Raw genomic sequence first — 19,560 nt, forward strand, 5'->3', positions numbered from 1 at the left:
TGGCTGGCTCCAGGTGGCCTGATGGGGGTAGGGAATCTTACCATTTCGGGGGAAATCTAAACTTAGGTCCGGGCTGCCTGTCATGGTGTTAGCCCTGGCAGCCTCACAATATTAATGTTAATACATATTTGCGGTTATTATAATGATGCTTATCAGATGATTTTTATTGTTACTTCTCAGGGCAAGGACCATCATACTGTTACCAAGTCCAATCACACTCTGCTCACTGCACAATAGACCAATGAATCCAAGAGAGGTGTTGAGGCAAGGCTAGTGCCTCAAAATAACCATCTTATTGGGCTCTGGATGCCAGGTTGTTTTATAGATTAGAGAGAAAGAAGCAATGAGGAACTAAAGTCAAAAGGCAAAACAGAGAGGGAGATGCAGGGGGGAAATAAAGTGAAAGGGTCTTCAGTCTTGCAAAACATCTCCAAGGGAATGTTCAGCCTTCAGAAGGGGTGTGTTAGTCTCTTCTATTCACAGGTGGGCAAAGACAAACTATCTCTCCATGAGCCAAACAAAGGCACTTTAGTTTACAGTTAAGAAGACGGGCAGGGTCCTCCAGGCAAGCCATTGAGTATGATTATAATAATAAAAGCAAGTCAAAGAAACAGTTTCCAACATGGCGTCAGAATTGGCTTCCTTCCTGCAACAATACCTTATTACACCTTATTCAGTTTTGTATCCTCAGATCTTAGGCAGAAATTTGGCATAAATATTTAGTTGCCTGTTTTTCCCATCTCTAACTTTCCCCACCTCCCAACTCAACCTGGCCTTTCTACAGTGCTGTCAAAATAATTTCCCTTTCACAGCGATGATACGTTTCCTCCCTTTGCTAAAGCTTATGATTATTCTCTGCCACCTTCAAATCCCTAAGCCAGGGCTTCCGTGGTGGTTCAGTGATATAGAATCCACCTGCCAATGCAGGAGACACAGGTTCAATCCCTGATCTACATGCCTCAGAGCAACTAAGTCTGTGCACCTGAACAACTGAGCCTGTGCTCTAGAGCCTGGGAACCTCAGCCACTGAGCCCACGTGCCCTAGAGCTCCTGCTCAGCAACAAGAGAAGCCATGGCGATGAGAAGCCCATGCAGCAGCAAAGACCCAGCACGGCCAAAAATAAACAAACAAGATTTTTTTTTTTTTAAAGAATGAAATTCGTAAGCCAGCATAATTTACCCCCAATTCTTTTTCCATTTAAAGTGCTTTACATTCCCCTTTATACCAAACAGTGATGTTTGGGGAATCTTTCCATCAGTCTATACCCATATTGTACATGAGCACCTGAAAATCTGTATAAATGCAATCTAGGGCAGTATTCAAGAGAATGGGCTCCAAAGGCAGAGGGACTGACTTTGGATCCTGATTCCAGAACTTACTACAATGTAACTCTGGACAAGTCCTTTCACCTCTCAAAGTCTGCTTCTATGTCTGCAAAATGGAGGCAACAATAGTTCCTACTTCAAAATAAGGTATTTAACATTTGGTCTGGTGTCTGGCACGCAATAAACAAATTTTAACTGTTACTAGAAAACCTTCTTGCCAGTATATTTGAATTTCCCCAGCTCCACAATACCCTGGGTTTGTTCCCCCAGAACCTACCAAAGCTGGTAGTAGGGGAATGCAGACTGCAAAGGGTGATGATCACGAAATCAGGCTTCCCAGATGGTTCAGTGATAAAGAATTTGCCTGCCAATGCAGGAGACCCCAGAGACACGGGTTCCATCCCCTGGATTGGGGAGATCCCATGGAGAGGGACTGGCAACCAACTCCAGTATTCTTGCCTGGAAATTCCCTGGACAGAGGAGACTGGCGGGCTACCGTCGGGGGGGGGTCACAAAGAGTCAAAATGAACTGCATGAACACATGAGGAGGCAACACTGCTCTCCTCTTTGCAAAAGCACAATGATGATGAGACTGGAGAACTGCAGGTCAGGACTACAAACATAGTTTTGGGTGTAACATATCTGCTGTGCAAAACAAAAAACTGTGCATCCATTCAAAGGATGGTTAACCTTAAGTCCGTGACCTCTTAAACTAGATGCACCACTTGGCCTGTACCTGTATTTTCGATGCAGAAGGTTTATTGTTTTCATCAGACTCATGACCTTAAAAAGCCTTAACCAAAATGGAGAGGGACGCTTGACCCTTCAGCACAATGTTCTCTGAGGCGAAAATGTCCAGGTGGGAACTCAGCACCCCTTGAGGGAGTCAGTCAAAATTCCATTGTTCACTGACTGCATAACTAAGGGGATGCAAAAGAAGCGGCGACTCTTTGGAAGGAAACGAGGTACTTTCGGGAATCCTAGGAAGACTAAAGGCACTTTAGCTTTATGTGATACAGCTGCTGAGGTTAAGAGGCCTCCATCAATTGAGGAATGTGAGCTTGTGCTTGCAGGTTTCTTCTGAGTGTCTGCAAACACGTGGTGGAGACTAGGGGGGAATAGTTCAACTTGTTTTTTCATCAAAAGCTAGTAATGGGAGTTTCCAGCAACTTCCATCACTACTACCTATCATTTTCTAGCTATTTTATCGTCCATTGAATCTTTTCTTCCAGTAGCTCTGACGCCCGAAGGCAAAACTGAAACACGGAAGGAGAAAGCAAAGAAAGCTTCAAAAGGAGGAGAGCGTCCGGCCTTTGGTCCTGCGGTCCCTTTAAGAGAAGAACCTCTTGGGACCGGCAGTCCCAACCGACCCCAGTTTTAACCGAAACCTAACCCGGACTTCCCCCTCTTGACTCAAATAAGACCAACTTTGGATTTTCCCTCCCCTATTGACCAATCAGATTCTGTTACCAGGCAGATTTTAGCGGCCGCCGGTGCGAGCCCGGCGCCTTCTGTCTCCGGGTGGCAGCAACGACCAATCATAGAGCAGGCCGTCCGAGTATCTAGGCAGATCGGGGCCGTTCCAGCCATTCAGAAAAAAGGAAATAAAGCAACGCACGAGCCCGCTGGGCCAGGATCGTGGGGCTGGGCTGGAGTGAAGGTGGCTACGAGGTAGTTTCTCTTTCTCCCTTACCTTTATTGTTGCTTGTTTTGGAAGGTGACTGTTCAAAGGTAGGGAGGGGGCAATATGAGTTGGGAGGAGAGCAGACAAGATTTTGGCTGTATTTTCAACTGCTTCTTCACCCATGTGCACGTGCCCCGAATCTAGGACCCCTTTCCCGCAACCGGGTTTCCTACGCCCAGCACAGGAGTTCCGCTACCCTGAACCCCCTACTTCGCAGCAACGCGGGATGGAAAGGAGGGGGAAGGGAGGGAGTGGGGGCGCGCGTCGGGAGGGGAGGTTGAGGGCGATGACGTAGGGGCCGGCGACGTGGGGAGGGGGAGCTGCGGGGGAAGCCGTGGCGAGATTAAGTAATGAGAAGTTGGGCCCAGATTTTTCCAAGCCTGGAAGAGCAGAAAATGTTCGTATCCTTTCTGACCTCCCAGGCAAATTCAGTGGTGAGCGGTATATTAGAGAATTAAACAACTTTGCCTTGTGGTGGTTGATGAGGGAAAGGAGGGCAGCGTGGGGTCAGAGGCAAAAATGAAAATTTCTCTCTAACGTGGATTCCCAATCCCCCGTATCTCTTCCTTTACAGTTTTCCACATTTAGGAGACCGCAGAAAGGTGGGGCAGATAGAATGGAGATGGCAAAGATCTCTTTGGGTATATATGGGCCTGGAGAAGTAATGGAATAATTTCTAATTTTTGGAGAAGGCAAGTTATAGAAAAAGACCACTGGGGAAATTCGGAGGCTTTCTTTCTGTCTTTCTGGGTAGAGAGGTGAGGAGTGCCCTGGGACCTTCAGCAGGGAAGGGAAATCTTGTTAAATCTTCTTGTCCTGTCTTCTCTTGACTCTAGCCCTCATGCCAGGATGGCAGAAGATGAACCTGATGCTAAGAGCCCAAAGACTGGGGGAAGGACTACCTCAGGTAGTGCTGAGGCAGGGGAACCCACCACCCTTCTTCAGAGGCTTCGAGGTACCATTTCGTAAGTACTCATCACCATCTCTAAACCTTGTTTCAGGCCTGGGAATAGATCCCTATAGCACTTCTCTTCCTCTGTATTAGATGACCTGCACCTCCCCAAGCGAGTGCATCCGACCAGGGGAGATTTTCATCATGGTAGCAGTTCTTGAGCACCTGCTAGGCTTTTCAGACCTCTTCCTCTCCCTGGCAGTCAGCCACAGGGATGGGGAGAAATCTTTTGTATGACCTCCAGCTTTTTCCTCTTCTCTACAGCAAGGCCGTGCAGAACAAAGTAGAGGGGATCCTGGTGAGTATTCTGGGGAAGAAGGCAAGAGAGATGGCATTGGTGGGGCGTGGGGTGGGAATGAAGATGGTGAGGATATGGGTTAGAAAGGTTTATGCAAGGGAGTCAGTGCTGTCTGCCCTGTCAGAAGATAATTGGCTTTACAACTCGTTATCGCTTGGACCTTGAGCATCTTCATCTCTGTGACCTCTTGTGTAGAAGCCCAGCAGAAATAAAATCAGAGCTGGTCCCCTCCACTCCCCTTCTCACCTTGGTAATCCTTAAGGGCTCCTCAGGGCACATTGAGCACCTAGCCTCAAATCATTTCTAAGGTCCTTTGTCAGCCTGACACTCACTCACTCAGCTAGACAGTTTAGTGAGGATCAGAGGGTCCTACCTTGGGTATTTCTTGGCCTTATAATTTTTCCTGCCTCTCTGGTCCTCCCTACTTCAGCAAGATGTACAGAAATTCTCAGACAATGACAAGCTGTATCTCTATCTTCAGCTCCCCTCGGGGCCCAGTACTGGAGACAAAAGGTAGGTTTGGTGCTGGAATTTTAGATATCAGAGGTGCTTATTTTTAAAGAAAGGCTCCCTAGGGGTGGTCCCTGGTGGTCTAGTGGTTACGACCTCACTTTCCAATGCAGGGGGTGCGGTTTCAATCCCTGGTTGGGGAGCTAAGATCCCACATGACTCCCGAACAAAAAGTAAACAACAGGAGCAGTATTGTAACAAATTCAATAAAAACTTTAAAAAAAAAAAAAAGAAAGGCTCCCTTAAAAAGGGCTTGGTGAATAAGAATACTCATAACAGCTCTCCTTAGTCGGGAAGAAAAGTTGTTGTCCTGCCTTGGTTTACCAGGGAAAGGTGAATTCTGGATGCGCTGATTCAGTCCAGCCCTACTGAGGTGATAATCTGGATGGAACCAGGGCAACTGTTGGGATGTTGGTAATACTTGTCTCTTTTATTTCTCTTGCAGCTCAGAGCCAAGTACACTCAGCAATGAGGAGTACATGTATGCTTACAGGTGGATCCGCAACCACCTAGAAGAGCATACTGACACCTGCCTGCCAAAACAAAGTGTTTATGATGCTTATCGGTGGGTGGATGGGAGTGGGGTGGGTGGTGGGGTGGGAAGGTGGGCCTATAACTACCCCCTCCTCCCTGGAGAGGCCCCTGCCTTGATGGAGCCTGACTTCAAGGGTTTCCCAACCTTAATTCCCAGGGACCCTCTGAACCCACCCACAAACCTCCTTCTCTGAGTATTCTTCCCACTCTGTCCCTGCCTCACTCAGGAAGTACTGCGAGAGCCTCGCGTGTTGCCGCCCGCTCAGCACAGCCAACTTTGGCAAAATCATCAGAGAGATCTTCCCTGATATCAAGGCCCGAAGGCTTGGTGGCCGGGGCCAGTCCAAGTATCCTTGACTGGTGAGGGTGGGCTGGAGGACCTGGGGAAAGAAACTTAGGATGAATGAGGATGTGAAGAGCTGGAAGTGCAAACAGCCCAACCTTCCTACTTGGGGACCTCCAGTGTGTTGGTTACCCCTTAACTTATATCAGATATTGCTACAGTGGCATACGAAGGAAGACCTTGGTATCTATGCCACCCTTGCCTGGACTTGACCTAAAGGGCTCTGAGAGTGTAAGTAACAACCCTCCAACTGCACTCTTCTCCCCAAGGTAGATGGCAGAGGACTTTGGGAAATGTTTTGAGGCCTAACACAGCCTAGGTCGTTCGGCACAGTTTCTCAGCCTATAGGATATGCCCTTCTGCCTACACTATGGCTGAGGCAGAGGAGGAAGAGAATTTGGGGGTTTCTGGGATGGAATGATAGAAGCTACTGCCATCCCTAGTCTGGTCTTACTTACCGTCAACATTGGTGCCTGAGAGGGGTGGAGGGGCCTTTGTTCACAGTGTAATTGGGCATGTCCTTCCCCTGTTTAGCCAGAAATGGGCCCAGAAGTAACCCCAGCACCTCGGGATGAGCTGGTGGAAGCAGCCTGTGCCTTGACCTGTGACTGGGCTGAGCGAATCCTGAAACGGTCCTTCAGTTCCATCGTTGAGGTTGCCCGCTTCCTGCTACAGCAGCATCTCATCTCTGCCCGATCTGCACACGCCCATGTGCTCAAAGCTATGGGACTCGCTGGTGGGTGGACCCTGTATTATGTTCTGAGAAACCTTCAACCACTTTCAACCTTAAAGGCTCTCCCACATACAAGGAGACACCTTCTGTTCCTAGAGACCCTTCCCAGACTTGCCTTGGCCCACCTCTTTCCCCTGCCTCTCTACCAGTCAGTCAATAAGAATCACCTCCCTCCTCCATTGTTTCTTCCTCACGAGCTCTTTTCATTTTCTGGCACCTCCGCAGAAGAGGACGAACATGCCCCTCGGGAACGGTCATCTAAATCCAAGAATGGGGTAGAGAACCTGGAGGGCGGTTCTCATAAGAGACCAGAGAGACAGGCCCAGGTGAGGAAGCTGATGCCCTTGACCTTACTCCCCTGGGCTGGGGGTGTAGTATACCCTTCGCCCAGTGGGTTCAGTACTTTTCACGTCCTGTTCCTATATTCCCTCCATTGTCCAGTCTTCCCACTTACTGTGTTCTTCTCTTTACTTCTTAGCCTCCTAAAGAGCTAGACCCCCGGGCTGGGGCTGGCCCCTCTGCACGTGGAGAGCGAAAGAAGAGTGTAGTGGAGAGCCCAGCGCCAGTAGCCAATAACCCGCAGGTTAATGCCCTAGTGGCCCGGCTGCCTCTGCTCCTCCCCCGGGCCCCTCGCTCACTTATTCCGCCAATCCGAGTCTCTCCACCCATCTTGGCCCCCAAGCTTTCTTCAGGCACTCTGAAAATGGCTGCACTGCCTCTGCCCAGTAGGGCTGGGGGACCCCAAGCAGCTGTTCCCATCATTAACATGATCTTACCAACGGTTCCTGCTTTGCCTGGACCTGGACCTGGGCCTGGGCAAGCTCCCCCTGGGGGGCTCGCTCAGCCAAGGGGTGCAGAGAACAGGGAAGTGGGCATAGGTGGTGACCTGGGACCCCATGACAAGGGTGTCAAGAGGACAGCTGAAGTGCCTGTGAGTGAAGCCAGTGGGCAGGACCCACCAGCTAAAGCCACAAAACAGGATCTAGACGATACAGGAAGTGATGCCAAAAGAAAACGGGGGCGCCCTCGAAAAAAATCAGGTGGAAGTAGGGAAAGCAATTCTACCCCCGACAAGTCAGCAGCTGCTGTGGACTCAGCCCAGTCCTCAAGGTCACTACGGGAGACATGGGCCTCTGGAGGGGAGAGCAACTCAGCTGGAGGGTCAGGGGGGCCAGGGCCAGTGGGAGAGGCTGAGAAGGGGGTGCTTGCCCAAGGTCAGGAGGATGGCGCTGTTTCCAAAGGAGGAAGGGGCCCCAGTTCCCGTCATGCCAAAGAAGCAGAAGATAAAATTCCTCCTGTCACCCCCAAAGTGAGCGTCATCAGGGGCAGTAGAAGCCAAAAGGAGGCTCTTCATTTGGTCAGGGGAGAAGTAGACACCTCCGCACAGGGAAATAAAGACTTAAAAGGGCACGTGCTTCCGAGCTCCATGCCCCATGAGCGAAAAGACCCTAAAGCAGCACCCCCATGATAGGTATGTGGGAAGGAGGGTTTATAGCCCTTTGTTAACTCTACCTGGCTGCCTAGAAGAGGTCCTTCTTTGCACTTGCTTCTCACTTGGCTCTTCATTCTCTTCTGTATAGACAGCTGAGGCACCCTGTCTTACATAGTGCCTGATTTTTGCCTCTCACTTTTCCAGCTCAGTCCCCTTGGCTTTAGAGTCACTATCTGTAGTGACCCCTCTCCTGGATCCCTGCAGTATCTTGTGGGAATATAGGGATGAAATACGATGAATGCCTCGGCTTGGAGTCTTTTAGTTTTAAATCACAGAAAACCTAACTCAGACTGGCTTAAAAACAAAGAGTTATTGGCTCATGTGACTGGCAAGTCCAGAGGTAGGCCCAGCTCCAGATGAAGCTGATCCAGTGACTCCATAAGTCTCTAAATACCTGATTGATTTCCCCCCCACCATTCTACCTTCTGTAGGATCATCTTAAGCCTGGTCTGCCTCGTGGCTGCTAGCACTCCTAGGATTCCATGTTTCCTCTCTCATGTCCAACCAGAAAGAGAGGGCATCTTTGTGCCAGGAATCCTAGCAATAGCCCTAAGATTCACTTCGGCGAGGTCAGCCTGGGTCACACACCCACTCCTAGCCAGTCACTGTGGGCAGGAGATTGGTATAATAAATGCTAATTTGCCTGTTTATGCTACATCATGGCGTGTACCTTTCGGAAAAAAAAAAAAAAAGGCAGGATCAGCCTCCTTAGAATCACATAGATTCCTCAGTGGGGGCTGGGAATGGGGAGTTCCCGGGGAGTCGCCTGACACCTGGCCACTGCTATGAAGTAGGTTTGGTTTTAGCTTTTAGGCTGAGGCCAGTTAGCTTCCTTCCTTTTTTTCCGAATAGTTTTGAATTTTCCTTACTGCAGCTGTAACCTCTTTCCTCTCATTCTGGTCTCAAGGAATGAGAGGGAAATCTTTCTCATTTGGAGACTTATCTCTTTAGTCTTATTTGGATAACAATCCCCCTTTTTTTTTCCACCTCCATCTCAGAGATGGCTATCCTTCATTCTCCTCTTTCTGAATTTTAGTTTTCTCCTCATTCCTGTTTCCCAGTGCTCCACTCTACTGCCTCTTTCACCAAGTAAAGTGAGATTTACTCCCTAGTCATTTTATTAAATTCACTCTGTATCCACCAGGTGTCAGTCTCTTATCATGCAAATGTCAGGACTTAGCCGGACTGGGATTGTGGGTTTAGGCTGTGTGTATGGAAGGAGGTACCTTGCCTATCAGGGAGCACCAGTAGGAAGGGAATTCAGGTATATATTTGGGAAAAGCAGTAAACCAACCAACATTAATTAAGGACCTACTTTGTCTTCAGCATAGGGTAACTTCCATCAGGGATTCTCCATTTTCTTTCAGGGAGCCTTCATTCATTTGTTCATTTATTTCCACCATTGCAGCATTTCTAAAATATGTAATGTTTGATAACTATAAAGAATATATTTAACGTGAATAAGTTATGAAGCATAATAATTAAATGCCCCATCACCCAATTTGTACATTAAAACATTAGAAATACTACTGAATTTCTTGTGTTCTTCCCCTAGCCTATCCTCATGGCTCTCCCTAGAGGTCACCACTATCTTTAATTTTGTGTTTATTAACTACCTGCAATATATACATATATATATAGCCTTTCCATTTATGTATATACCCTTTAAAAATGGTTTTGATTTTTAGCTTTACAAAATTTTATTCTCTTAACATTCCCCTGTGGTTTGCTTTTTTTCCCCATATTATTTCTAAGATTCATCCATGTTGTAGATAGCTATTATTCGCTCATATTTATCTATATAATATTTCAAGTGCATAAACCACAATTTATCCATCCATCTGTCAATGGACATTTGGGTTGTTCCCAGTTTTTTGCGGTTATAAATAATGTTGCTACTAACATTCTTGTACAGGTTAGTGCCTTTGTTTTTAGTAAGCTTTCTAAGGCTTCTGAGATGGTTCCTTTGGTCTGTACACCCTTTGAGTTGGAAACTGTTCCCTCTTGTCTCATTCTCTAAAAACGTGTATATTAGATTGAAATGAACCATCCTTTGATCATTTGATAAAACTTACTTGGTAAGCCATCTGAGCCTGGCATTTCTTTGTGGGAAACATCTTAACTATTAATTCAATTTCTTCAATAATTATAGGCTATTTGGGCTTTCTATTTCTTCTTGAGTCAATTTAGGTAAATGTTTTTCTAGAGTTTTGTGCATTTTACGTCATTTTTTAAAAATGAAATTCCTTCCATGTTCTTTTTCGCCTTTGCTCCCTGGGTGGTCGTGTCCTCCTTTTCATTTCTGCTGTTTACTTGTGCCTTCTTTTTTTCCCCTTTGACCAACTACACCAGAAATTTGTTTTACTTGTTTGATTTAGCTGCCTCTCTGGACTTTGTTGATCCTCTCCCTTAAATGTTTGTTTTCTACTTCATTAATTATGGATGTTATCTGGTATTTCCTTGTGCTTTCTTCAGATTTAATTTTATGTTCTTTTACATTGACTCTTTGCGACCCCATGAACTATACAATCCATGGAATTCTCCAGGCCCAAATACTGGAGTAGGTAGCCTTTCCCTTCTCCAGGGGATCTTCCAAACCCAGGGATCAAACCCAGGTCCCCCGCATTGCAGGTGGATTCTTTACCAGCTGAGCCACCAGGAAAGCCCAAGAATACTGGAGTGGGTAGCCTATCCCTTATCCAGGGGATCTTCCCGACCCAGGGATTGAACCCAGGAGACCCAGGGGTCTCCTGCATTGCAGTCAGATTCTTTACCAACTGAGCTATAAGGGAAGCCACAAATATTTGTTTTCTACTTCATTAATTATGGATGTTATCTGTGGTATTTCCTTCTTTCTTTAATTTTATGTTCGTTTACATCTTAATTTTTATCTAATTTTCAAGCTGTCTTTTTTTCTATTACAAGTTTTCAAGGACCCACTTCCCTATATTCTCCACACTTTTCTGTTTAAAAGTATTTATTACTTAATTCTAAGAATATTTAAATTACCTTTATGACTTTTTTGATTCATGATTTAGAAAAGTTTTCTAAATTTCCAAAATCTAGATATTTAAAATTTTATCTTTTTGATACTGATTTTCAGTTTGATCATTTGTGCTCAGGAAATGTGGTCTCTGTGATAGCAGTCCTTTGAAGTTTGTCAGGATTGTTATTTCTATATTCTGGGGCTTCCCAGGTGGCTCAGTAGTAAAGAATCTGCCTGCCAGTGCAGGAGATGCATGTTAGATCCCTGGGTTAGGAAGATCTCCTGGTGAAGAAAATGGCAACCCACTCCAGTATTCTTGCCTGGAAAATCCCATGGACAGAGGAGTCTGGCAGGCTACAGTCCATGGGTTCACAAAGAGTCAAACTCAACTTAGTAACTGAACAACAATTTTATATTCTGTAACTTACCTTGGATATCTGTTTTGTCGTTTTCAGCTGATTTTCCCATAGCAGCTTGTTCCCTGGTATATTTTGTACTTTTGGATTTTGAGCTCCTATTTTGTTAACCTAAGGAAATCCAGTGGACCTAAATTGGGGGTACTTTCCTCCAGAGAGAATTTGCACTTGTTTCTGCCAGGTGACAAAGGGTGCTCCTTACCTGGGACTGTGTTAACCCTTCAGGAGTCCTGATTTAACTCAGGAGTCCCAGGTTTTCTCCCCTGCTTTGGCTGGGTCCAGGGTTTAGCCTCTGTTCATGATACTGATACTGGCATTAGTGCCGAGAGTAAACCTGCTTCTCCTGCTGCATGTTACTCATTCTGCATAAGGGTTCAGCTCATTGTTATTTTTTCCCCTTCCTTTAGTGATCTCTTCTACTTTCTGATGAGCATGACAAACATGTTTACTGTAATTTATCCAGGATCCAGTGGTATTCTAGTGAGAGAGCCCTTTCTCTCCTCCGTGCTGCCAGAAGTAGAAGTCCATTACTGTAGTTTTGGCATTTTCCTTCTTGTTAAGAGCTCAGCACTTGTTGGAAGCTAGCTGACTTAGCACTATCCTTAAGTCAATAATGATCTCAGCACAGTTTTTATGTTAGCAGTAAGCACAGAGAGTGGTGGGAGCCCAGAGAAATAGACAGGGATCAGAAATGACTTCCTAGTAGAAGTGAGTAGGACAAGGCCAACTCATAAAGCAAGGACAGAAAAACAGAAGACATGATACAAAGAATTGAATCATGATACCCATTCTGCTGCCTAAGTGCTGTAAGTTCAAAGAGATTAATTTGGGAAGGCTTCATGGAAAAGGTAGCTTTGAGTTAAACCTTTAAGTAGAGCTTAAGTAGATAAAAAAAAAAAAAAAAAAGAAGAAGTCTTTCCAGGAAAAGCAGGAGTTTGGGGATATGGGATGTGAGTAAAGACATGGCAGTCTAACCCAGTAAAAAGACCTGTTCGGCAGAAAGGTTACGTATGAACAAGAGAGAGAAATCAACTGGAAGAAGAACACACAACAGTTGAATGAATGGGTAAAAGTTATCCAGTGATGAAATTGAAAGTAATCCATTGATTGAATGAATGAAAGGTATGAAGTTTGCATTAGAGGATGGAGGAACTGAAGTCAAAAAGAACCCTCCAGACAGCTGTTGCCATTATCCATGTGGGAGGAGATGAGGGACTGGACCAGGTTGCTAACAAGTTGGAGGTGATAGGCATACGGAAAAGTAAACCACTGGTGATAGGATAGAAGCTTCCAAGGGAATAGTGCCCTCACCATGATTGGGTTTGGGGATATATCCATTCACTTTAGGAGACTAGACCCCTGGGTGATTTTAAGATTTACATGAATGTTCTGGGGGTTTTAAGTAGCCTATTTTATATTCTTATCCTAATATTTTAAAAATCTTAACATGAAACAAGTTATTCTTCTCTTGGTTAGGCAGTCTTCAGTTGGTTAGATGAAGGGCTAAATGAAGGTTTTGGGGACTGTCTACTGCTTGCTCGCTGCCATTCCTTATTCTCTCCCCAATACCCTGTTCCCCAGTCCCATTGTTGTCTTTTTTCATTTTAGCCCTAGCATAAAGTAAGTCAGAAATAAAAATTTGTTACTAAAACTTGAAATAATCTTTTGCTATTAAACCAAGGCAAACTCTATATGTCTAGTCTGTGGCCTCAAATAAATGAATGTATTATTTATTTTTGTAGGCAACAGTCAATTTTCTTTAAAAAAAAAATCAAAGCAAATACCACATTGACTCACATGCTAAACGGGGGGATTAATATCATTATATATTTGTGTGTTTTGTCTCATAGTTCATCAGTAGGCCTATTCCTGCTTTGTCTAGGATCATTGTGCTGGTTCCATCTTATGAGGTAAAGCTAATTATATATATATACATATATATATATATGCAATATTTCTTAAGACATGTTCGTGAAGAGGCATTTTACCAGAAAGAGCATGAGTTCAGTTCTAAGCTTTACCACTTTCTATAGGATTTTGAACATTATTTAGTCCAGTTTTTTTAAACCAGGTTCAAAAACAGATGGCAACTCTGTATTGGGTTGTGAAACCAATTTAGCAGTATGCAAAGCTAAATGTTTTTAAAAAGTGAAATAGGGACTTCCCTAGTGGTTCAGTAGTTGAAACTCCATGCTGCCAATGCAGGGTGGGTGGGTTCAATCCCTGGTCATGGAACGAAGATTCCATATGCCTTGTGCCACAACCGAAAGATAAAATAACTTTTAAAAAGTGAAATAGAGTAGAAAGTATCAATGTGCATTGCATATAGTAGGGTAATTGCATATCACTTCCTGAAACTTATTTCAGTGAAGACCATGTCTATGTGCTCTTCAATGGTCATGATTAAAAAATTGATTTCTTATTGTGGATTGAAGTAAAACAATTTCAAAAACCAATGACTTAGCCGTTCTGAAGCTCAGTTTCCATAAAATAACATCTGTTTCACACAGATGTACTGAGGAATAAATGAGGTAGCATTAGTATTTATACAGAGTAGGAGGCCAAGCAATAATTGCTAGTAGCTTCTTTTTTTTTTCCTCTGGGGGGGAAAAACACATTATCTATAGCTCAGGAAAAAAAATTACTCTTTGTAGTTTATTTAACCATAGGGGTGTTTAATATATAATTGGAGCTGTATTATGACTTGGGTCCTCTAGTTTTACCAACTTTTGATGAATAAGCCAACTTCTTTCCTCAATTTGATGACATTTAAATAAATAAATGAAATCAACAAAGCTAAAAGCTGAGTCTTTGAGAAGATAAATAAAATAGACAAACCATTAGCCAGACTCATCGAAAAAAAAGGGAGAAGAATCAAATCAACAAAATTAGAAATGAAAATGGAGAAATCACAACAGACAACACAGAAATACAAAGGCTCATAAGAGACTACTATTAGCAACTATATGCCAATAAAATGGACAACTTGGAAGAAATGGACAAATTCTTAGAAAAGTATAACTTTCCAAAACTAAACCAGGAAGAAATAAAAAAATTTTACAGACCTATCACAAGCACGGGAATTGAAACTGTGATCAGAAATCTTCCAACAAACAAAAGCCCAGGACCAGACAGCTTCATCGCTCAATTCTACCAAAAATTTAAAGAAGAGCTAACACCTATCCTACTCAAACTCTTCCAGAAAATTGCAGAGGAAGGTAAACTTCCAAACTCATTCTATGAGGCCACCATCACCCTAATACCAAACCAGACAAAGACACCACAAAAAAAGAAAACTACAGACCAATATCACTGATGAACATAGATGCAAAAATCCTTAACAAAAAAATTGTAGCAAACAGAATCCAACAACATATTAAAAAGATCATACATCATGACCAAGTGGACTTTATCCCAGGGAAGCAAGGATTCTTTAATATCTGCAAATAAATCAATGTGACACACCACATTAACAAATTGAAAGATAAAAACCATATGATTATCTCAATAGATGCAGAGAAAGCCTTTGACAAAATTCAACATCCGTTTATGATAAAAACCCTCCAGAAAGCAGGAATAGAAGAAACATACCTCAACATAATAAAAGCCATATATGATAAACCCACAGCAAACATTATCCTCAGTGGTGAAAAATTGAAAGCATTTCCCCTAAAGTCAGGAACAAGCCAAGGGTGCCCACTCTCACCACTGCTATTCAGCATAGTTTTTGGAAGTTTTAGCCACAGCAATCAGAGAAGAAAAAGAAAAGGAATCCAGATTCGAAAAGAATAAAACTCTCATTGTTTGTAGATGACATGTCCTCTACATAGAAAACGCTAAAGACTCCATCAGAAAATCACTAGAGCTAATCAACGAACATAGTGAAGTTGCAGACTCTAAAATTAACACAGAAATCCCTTGCATTCCTATACACTAACTGAGAAAACAGAAATTAAGGAAACAATTCCATTCACCATTGTAACAAAAAAGAATAAAATACGTAGAAATAAATCTACCTAGAGAAACAAAAGACCTATATATAGAAAACTATGAAACATTGATGAAATACAGATGGCTAACAAATAGATGAAAAGATGCTCAACATCACTCATTATTAGAGAAATGCAAATCAAAACCACAATGAGGTACCATTACACGCCAGTCAGGATGGCTGCTATCCAAAAGTCTACAAGCAATAAATGCTGGAGAGGGTGTGGAGAAAAGGGAACCCTCTTACACTGTTGGTGGGAATGCAAACTAATACAGCCGCTATGGAGAACAGTGTGGAGATTTCTTAAAAAACTGGAAATAGAACTGCCATATGACCCAGCAATACCACTTCTGGGCATACACACCGAGGAAACCAGATCTGAAAGAGACAAGTGCATCCCAATGTTCATCGCAGCACTATTTATAATAGCCAGGACCTGGAAGCAACCTAGATGCCCATCAGCAGACGGATGGATAAGGAAGCTGTGGTATATATACACCATGGAATATTACTCAGCCATTAAAAAGAATTCATTTGAATCAGTTCTAATGAGATGGATGAAACTGGAGCCCATTATACAGAGTGAAGTAAGCCAGAAAGATAAAGACCAATACAGTATACTAACGCATATATATGGAATTTAGAAAGATGGTAACGATATCCCTATATGCAAAACAGAAAAAGAGACACAGATGTACAGAACAGAATTTTGACTCTGTGGGAGAAGGTGAGGGTGGGATGTTTCAAGAGAACAGCATCGAAACATGTATATTATCTAGGGTGAAACAGATCACCAGCCCAGGCTGATGCATGAGACAAGTGCTCGGGCCTGGTGCACTGGGAAGACCCATAGGAATCGGGTGGAGAGGGAGGTGGGAGGGGGGATCGGGATGGGGAATACATGTAAATCCATGGCTGATTCATGTCAATGTATGACAAAAACCACTACAATATTGTAAAATAATTAGCCTCCAACTAATAAAAATAAATGGAAAAAAAAAAAAAAAACACTGATGAAAGAAATCAAAGAGGACACAAATAGATGGAGAAATATACCGTGTTCATGGATTGCAAGAATCAATATAGTGAAAATGAGTATACTACCCAAAGCAATCTATAGATTCAATGCAATCCCTATCAAGCTACCAATGGTATTTTTCAAAGAACTAGATCAAATAATTTCACAATTTGTATGGAAATACAAAAAACCTTGAATAGCCAAAGCAATCTTGAGAAAGAAGAATGGAACTGGAGGAATCAACCTGCCTGACTTCAGACTATACTACAAAGCTACAGTCATCAAGACAGTATGGTACTGGCACAAAGACAGAAGTATAGATCAATGGAACAAAATAGAAAGCCCAGAGATAAATCCACGCACCTATGGACACCTTAATGTTGACAAAGGAGGCAAGGATATACAATGGAGAAAAGACAATCTCTTTAACAAGTGGTGCTGGGAAAACTGGTCAACCACTTGTAAAAGAATGAAACTAGAACACTTTCTAACACCATACACAAAAATAAACTCAAAATGGATTAAAGATCTAAACATAAGACCAGAAACTATAAAACTCCTATAGGAAAACATAGGCAAAACACTCTCTGACATAAATCACAGCAGGATCCTCTATGACCCACCTTCCAGAATAATGGAAATAAAAGCAAAAATAAACAAATGGGACCTAATTAAACTTAAAAGTTTTTGTACAACAAAGGAAACTATAAGCAAGGTGAAAAGACAGGCTGCAGAATGGAAGAAAATAATAGCAAGCGAAGCAACTGACAGTTAATCTCAAAAATATACAAGCAGCTCCTGCAGCTCAATTCCAGAAAAATAAATGATCCAATAAAAAACTGGGCCAAAGAACTAAACAGACATTTCTCCAAAGACATACAGGTGGCTAACAAATAGGAAGCAGGGGAATAATTTAGTCAAAATATTTATAAATATTTTTATTTTTTCATTTATGAAAAATGACTATTTTACCAAAACAATAAATCTGACAATTGGCACTGTTACATATTTTTGGAAATCTCCTTAATGCTTGACTGGATTCTCATATCTGCTTCTGCATTCAATTTGTCGCTACATAAACAAATATAAACATTTTTTTTCCTGTGGTGGAAACTAAGGATATGGCTAGAATACAAAAATAAATCCATTCTTGCCTTGAGGAGCTCAGATTAGAGGGAGCTGGAGACCCAGAAACAGAAGGAACCAAAGAAAACTCCAAAAGAAGGCAGAAAGACAAAGTCATAGAGGCAAAGAAACACACAAAGGCCCTTAGAACTATAAACACAGAAAAGTTGAAACAAACAATAGTGTGTGTGTGTGTGTGTGTGTGTGTGTGTGTGTGTGTGTGTGTGTGTGAGGTTGAGGTGGGTCTCAGTTAATAAAGGACTTACAACTGCTATACCTTCAAAAAGTTCCTACTTTAAAGTTTGAACAGAGATGTTACTGGAAAGTAGAAAAACTTCCTCCAATAAAAAGTAAAATGTACCTCTCTTTCTACAATGTTTCAAAAAAGTTAGTCCTTCAGACCTTGGAATCCCTATCCTTTGAGGGGATGGACATGTGACATTTTAAACTCTAGGCAAAGCAGGGTCATCACCTCTCCATTCCTGCTCCATGGCTGACTAGGAGCTGGCCAAGAGCTGCTGAGCCTGACAGGTGGACTGGTGATTCCCCACTCCAGACCAGTGGTGACAAATTTAAACTATCTTTGGCACTCTTGGCCTCTTTCTCTGCTCATCTTTCATTACTGTACTCCTGCTTTAACCTAGCTTATCAGCTTGTCTTCTCATGAGCAAATTCCCTTCAGAATGCTCCCTCCTCTTTCTTGTTCCACTGGATCATTTCCAGTATCCCTTCTATGACCTGACTCACAATATTGAGAAACTTTCATGCATTATTTATCATATACAGAGCAGCCTTCTGTATTAACCATATGTTCCTTTAGTAATCAGGTACCCTATTGGTTCTTTTATACATACTGCACGTTTTACATAGGTATTTTCTTTTTTAACATAGGTATTTTCAAGCTATTAATCTTTATTCTGCCATCCAAACACTGAAGCAATGACCCTCTTTCATTTATATTATTTATTGTCCCTGTGCTGGCATCACCAAGGTGATGGACATGAGTTTGTAGGCTCCGGGAGTTGGTGATGGACAGGGAAGCCTGGCATGCTGCAGTCCATGGGGTCGCAGAGTCAGACACGACTGAGCAACTGAACTGAGCTGTGCTAAGTCATTTCAGTCATGTCCAACTCTTTGCGACCCCATGGACTGTATGTAGCCTGCCAGGCTCCTCTGTCCATGGGATACTCCAGGCAAGAAAACTGGGGTTGGTTGCCATTCTCTCCTCATATTATTGTCTAGATAACAGTCGTAATCTGTGCTCTCTTTTAGTCCTCACAAAACGCTGCAGGGTGTTAATATACCTGGATCTACTTTGCAGACATAGAAACAGAGGTTCACAGAGGATAAATCAGTAATTCAAATCAAACAGCCTTCAAGTGGCAGGGAGGGTGGCGTCCAGGATCTGGGCTCAAATAACTAGCCTCAATGTAGACTATTAAGTAAGGTCCTATGAGGGGCAGAGGTTATGTCGGGACAGAGGTTCTGATGGAAAGGGTTCCTAGTCAGAAAGCTAACTGACAAATAGAATTACACAAGACAACAACAGAAGTCCATTTGCAGGCCGAATTTTTATTTGTTTAGATTTTTCATAGTTTGGTTTTGTTCAGAAGGCGTGATTATGCCCTCCAAGCTTTTGTCATTTCACTCACCTTTCCCAACCTGGCCCAGTTCAGCCCCTCCCAGGCTGGATCGAGGTCCGGAGGCTGAAGGCCAAAGGCTGCCCAGGCAGGTGGTGACCTCGGAGGCAGAACCGCGGCCTCGAGTCGCGCCGCTAACGGCGAAAGATTGACGCGGTTGGACCGCGCCATTCCCCAAGCGATAAGGGGCGTAACCTTGGCGTCGTCCTTAAACATGAGTAAGAATAGGATAGGGAAGGTGACTATCTTCCCCGCCTGCCCTTTCTTTCTCTTTCTGCTGTCCAGCTTGGCCCCCAGCGTCCGTCCCCCGACCTGATTTACTAAAGGAGTCGTGTGGAATAGGGGAAAGTCACTAATGGCCATTACGGTAACTCGGTTGCTAACTCGAACGGGCTCATTTACGTATAATTTGCACGTTCCAGTGTTTACTGAAGTACGCGGCAAGCCTGTACTCCTCCTCTAGCAGGGGGCCCACGCCCGCCCGCTACACCGCCGCCGTCTGCTCTAAGCCC

The 19,560-nt window shown here is 43.5% G+C and overlaps 1 protein-coding gene across 3 annotated transcripts; it reads left to right on the top strand.

Moving 5' to 3' along the window:
- The first annotated feature begins 2,867 nt into the window (after nt 1-2,867).
- RFX5 (regulatory factor X5) lies at nt 2,868-13,007 on the top strand. Of its 3 annotated transcripts, XM_061120841.1 has the most exons (11): nt 2,933-2,997; nt 3,585-3,702; nt 3,847-3,975; nt 4,227-4,260; nt 4,691-4,773; nt 5,216-5,335; nt 5,532-5,651; nt 5,797-5,878; nt 6,182-6,383; nt 6,606-6,706; nt 6,859-13,007. In XM_061120841.1, the coding sequence occupies exons 3-11, from the start codon at nt 3,860-3,862 to the stop codon at nt 7,846-7,848; spliced, it is 1,848 nt and encodes a 615-aa protein (XP_060976824.1). In that variant the 5' UTR covers nt 2,933-2,997; nt 3,585-3,702; nt 3,847-3,859; the 3' UTR covers nt 7,849-13,007. The 3 variants fall into 3 exon arrangements, with proteins under 3 accessions (XP_060976823.1, XP_060976824.1, XP_060976825.1); XM_061120840.1 differs by lacking the exon at nt 3,585-3,702 and having other exon boundaries at nt 2,868-2,997; XM_061120842.1 differs by lacking the exon at nt 3,585-3,702 and having other exon boundaries at nt 2,991-3,057.
- Nucleotides 13,008-19,560: the final 6,553 nt, after the last annotated feature.

Source organism: Dama dama, chromosome 20, assembly GCF_033118175.1.
Source record: "Dama dama isolate Ldn47 chromosome 20, ASM3311817v1, whole genome shotgun sequence".
NCBI classification, from domain to species: Eukaryota; Metazoa; Chordata; class Mammalia; order Artiodactyla; family Cervidae; genus Dama; species Dama dama.

Coding starts and splice junctions, on each gene's coding strand:
- RFX5 (XM_061120840.1), top strand. CDS start 3,860: ATGGCAGAAGATGAACCTGATGCTAAGAGCCCAAAGACTGGGGGAAGG. Junction 3,976..4,226: donor AGGCTTCGAGGTACCATTTC/GTAAGTACTCAT, acceptor TCTTCTCTACAG/CAAGGCCGTGCAGAACAAAG. Junction 4,261..4,690: donor ACAAAGTAGAGGGGATCCTG/GTGAGTATTCTG, acceptor TCCCTACTTCAG/CAAGATGTACAGAAATTCTC.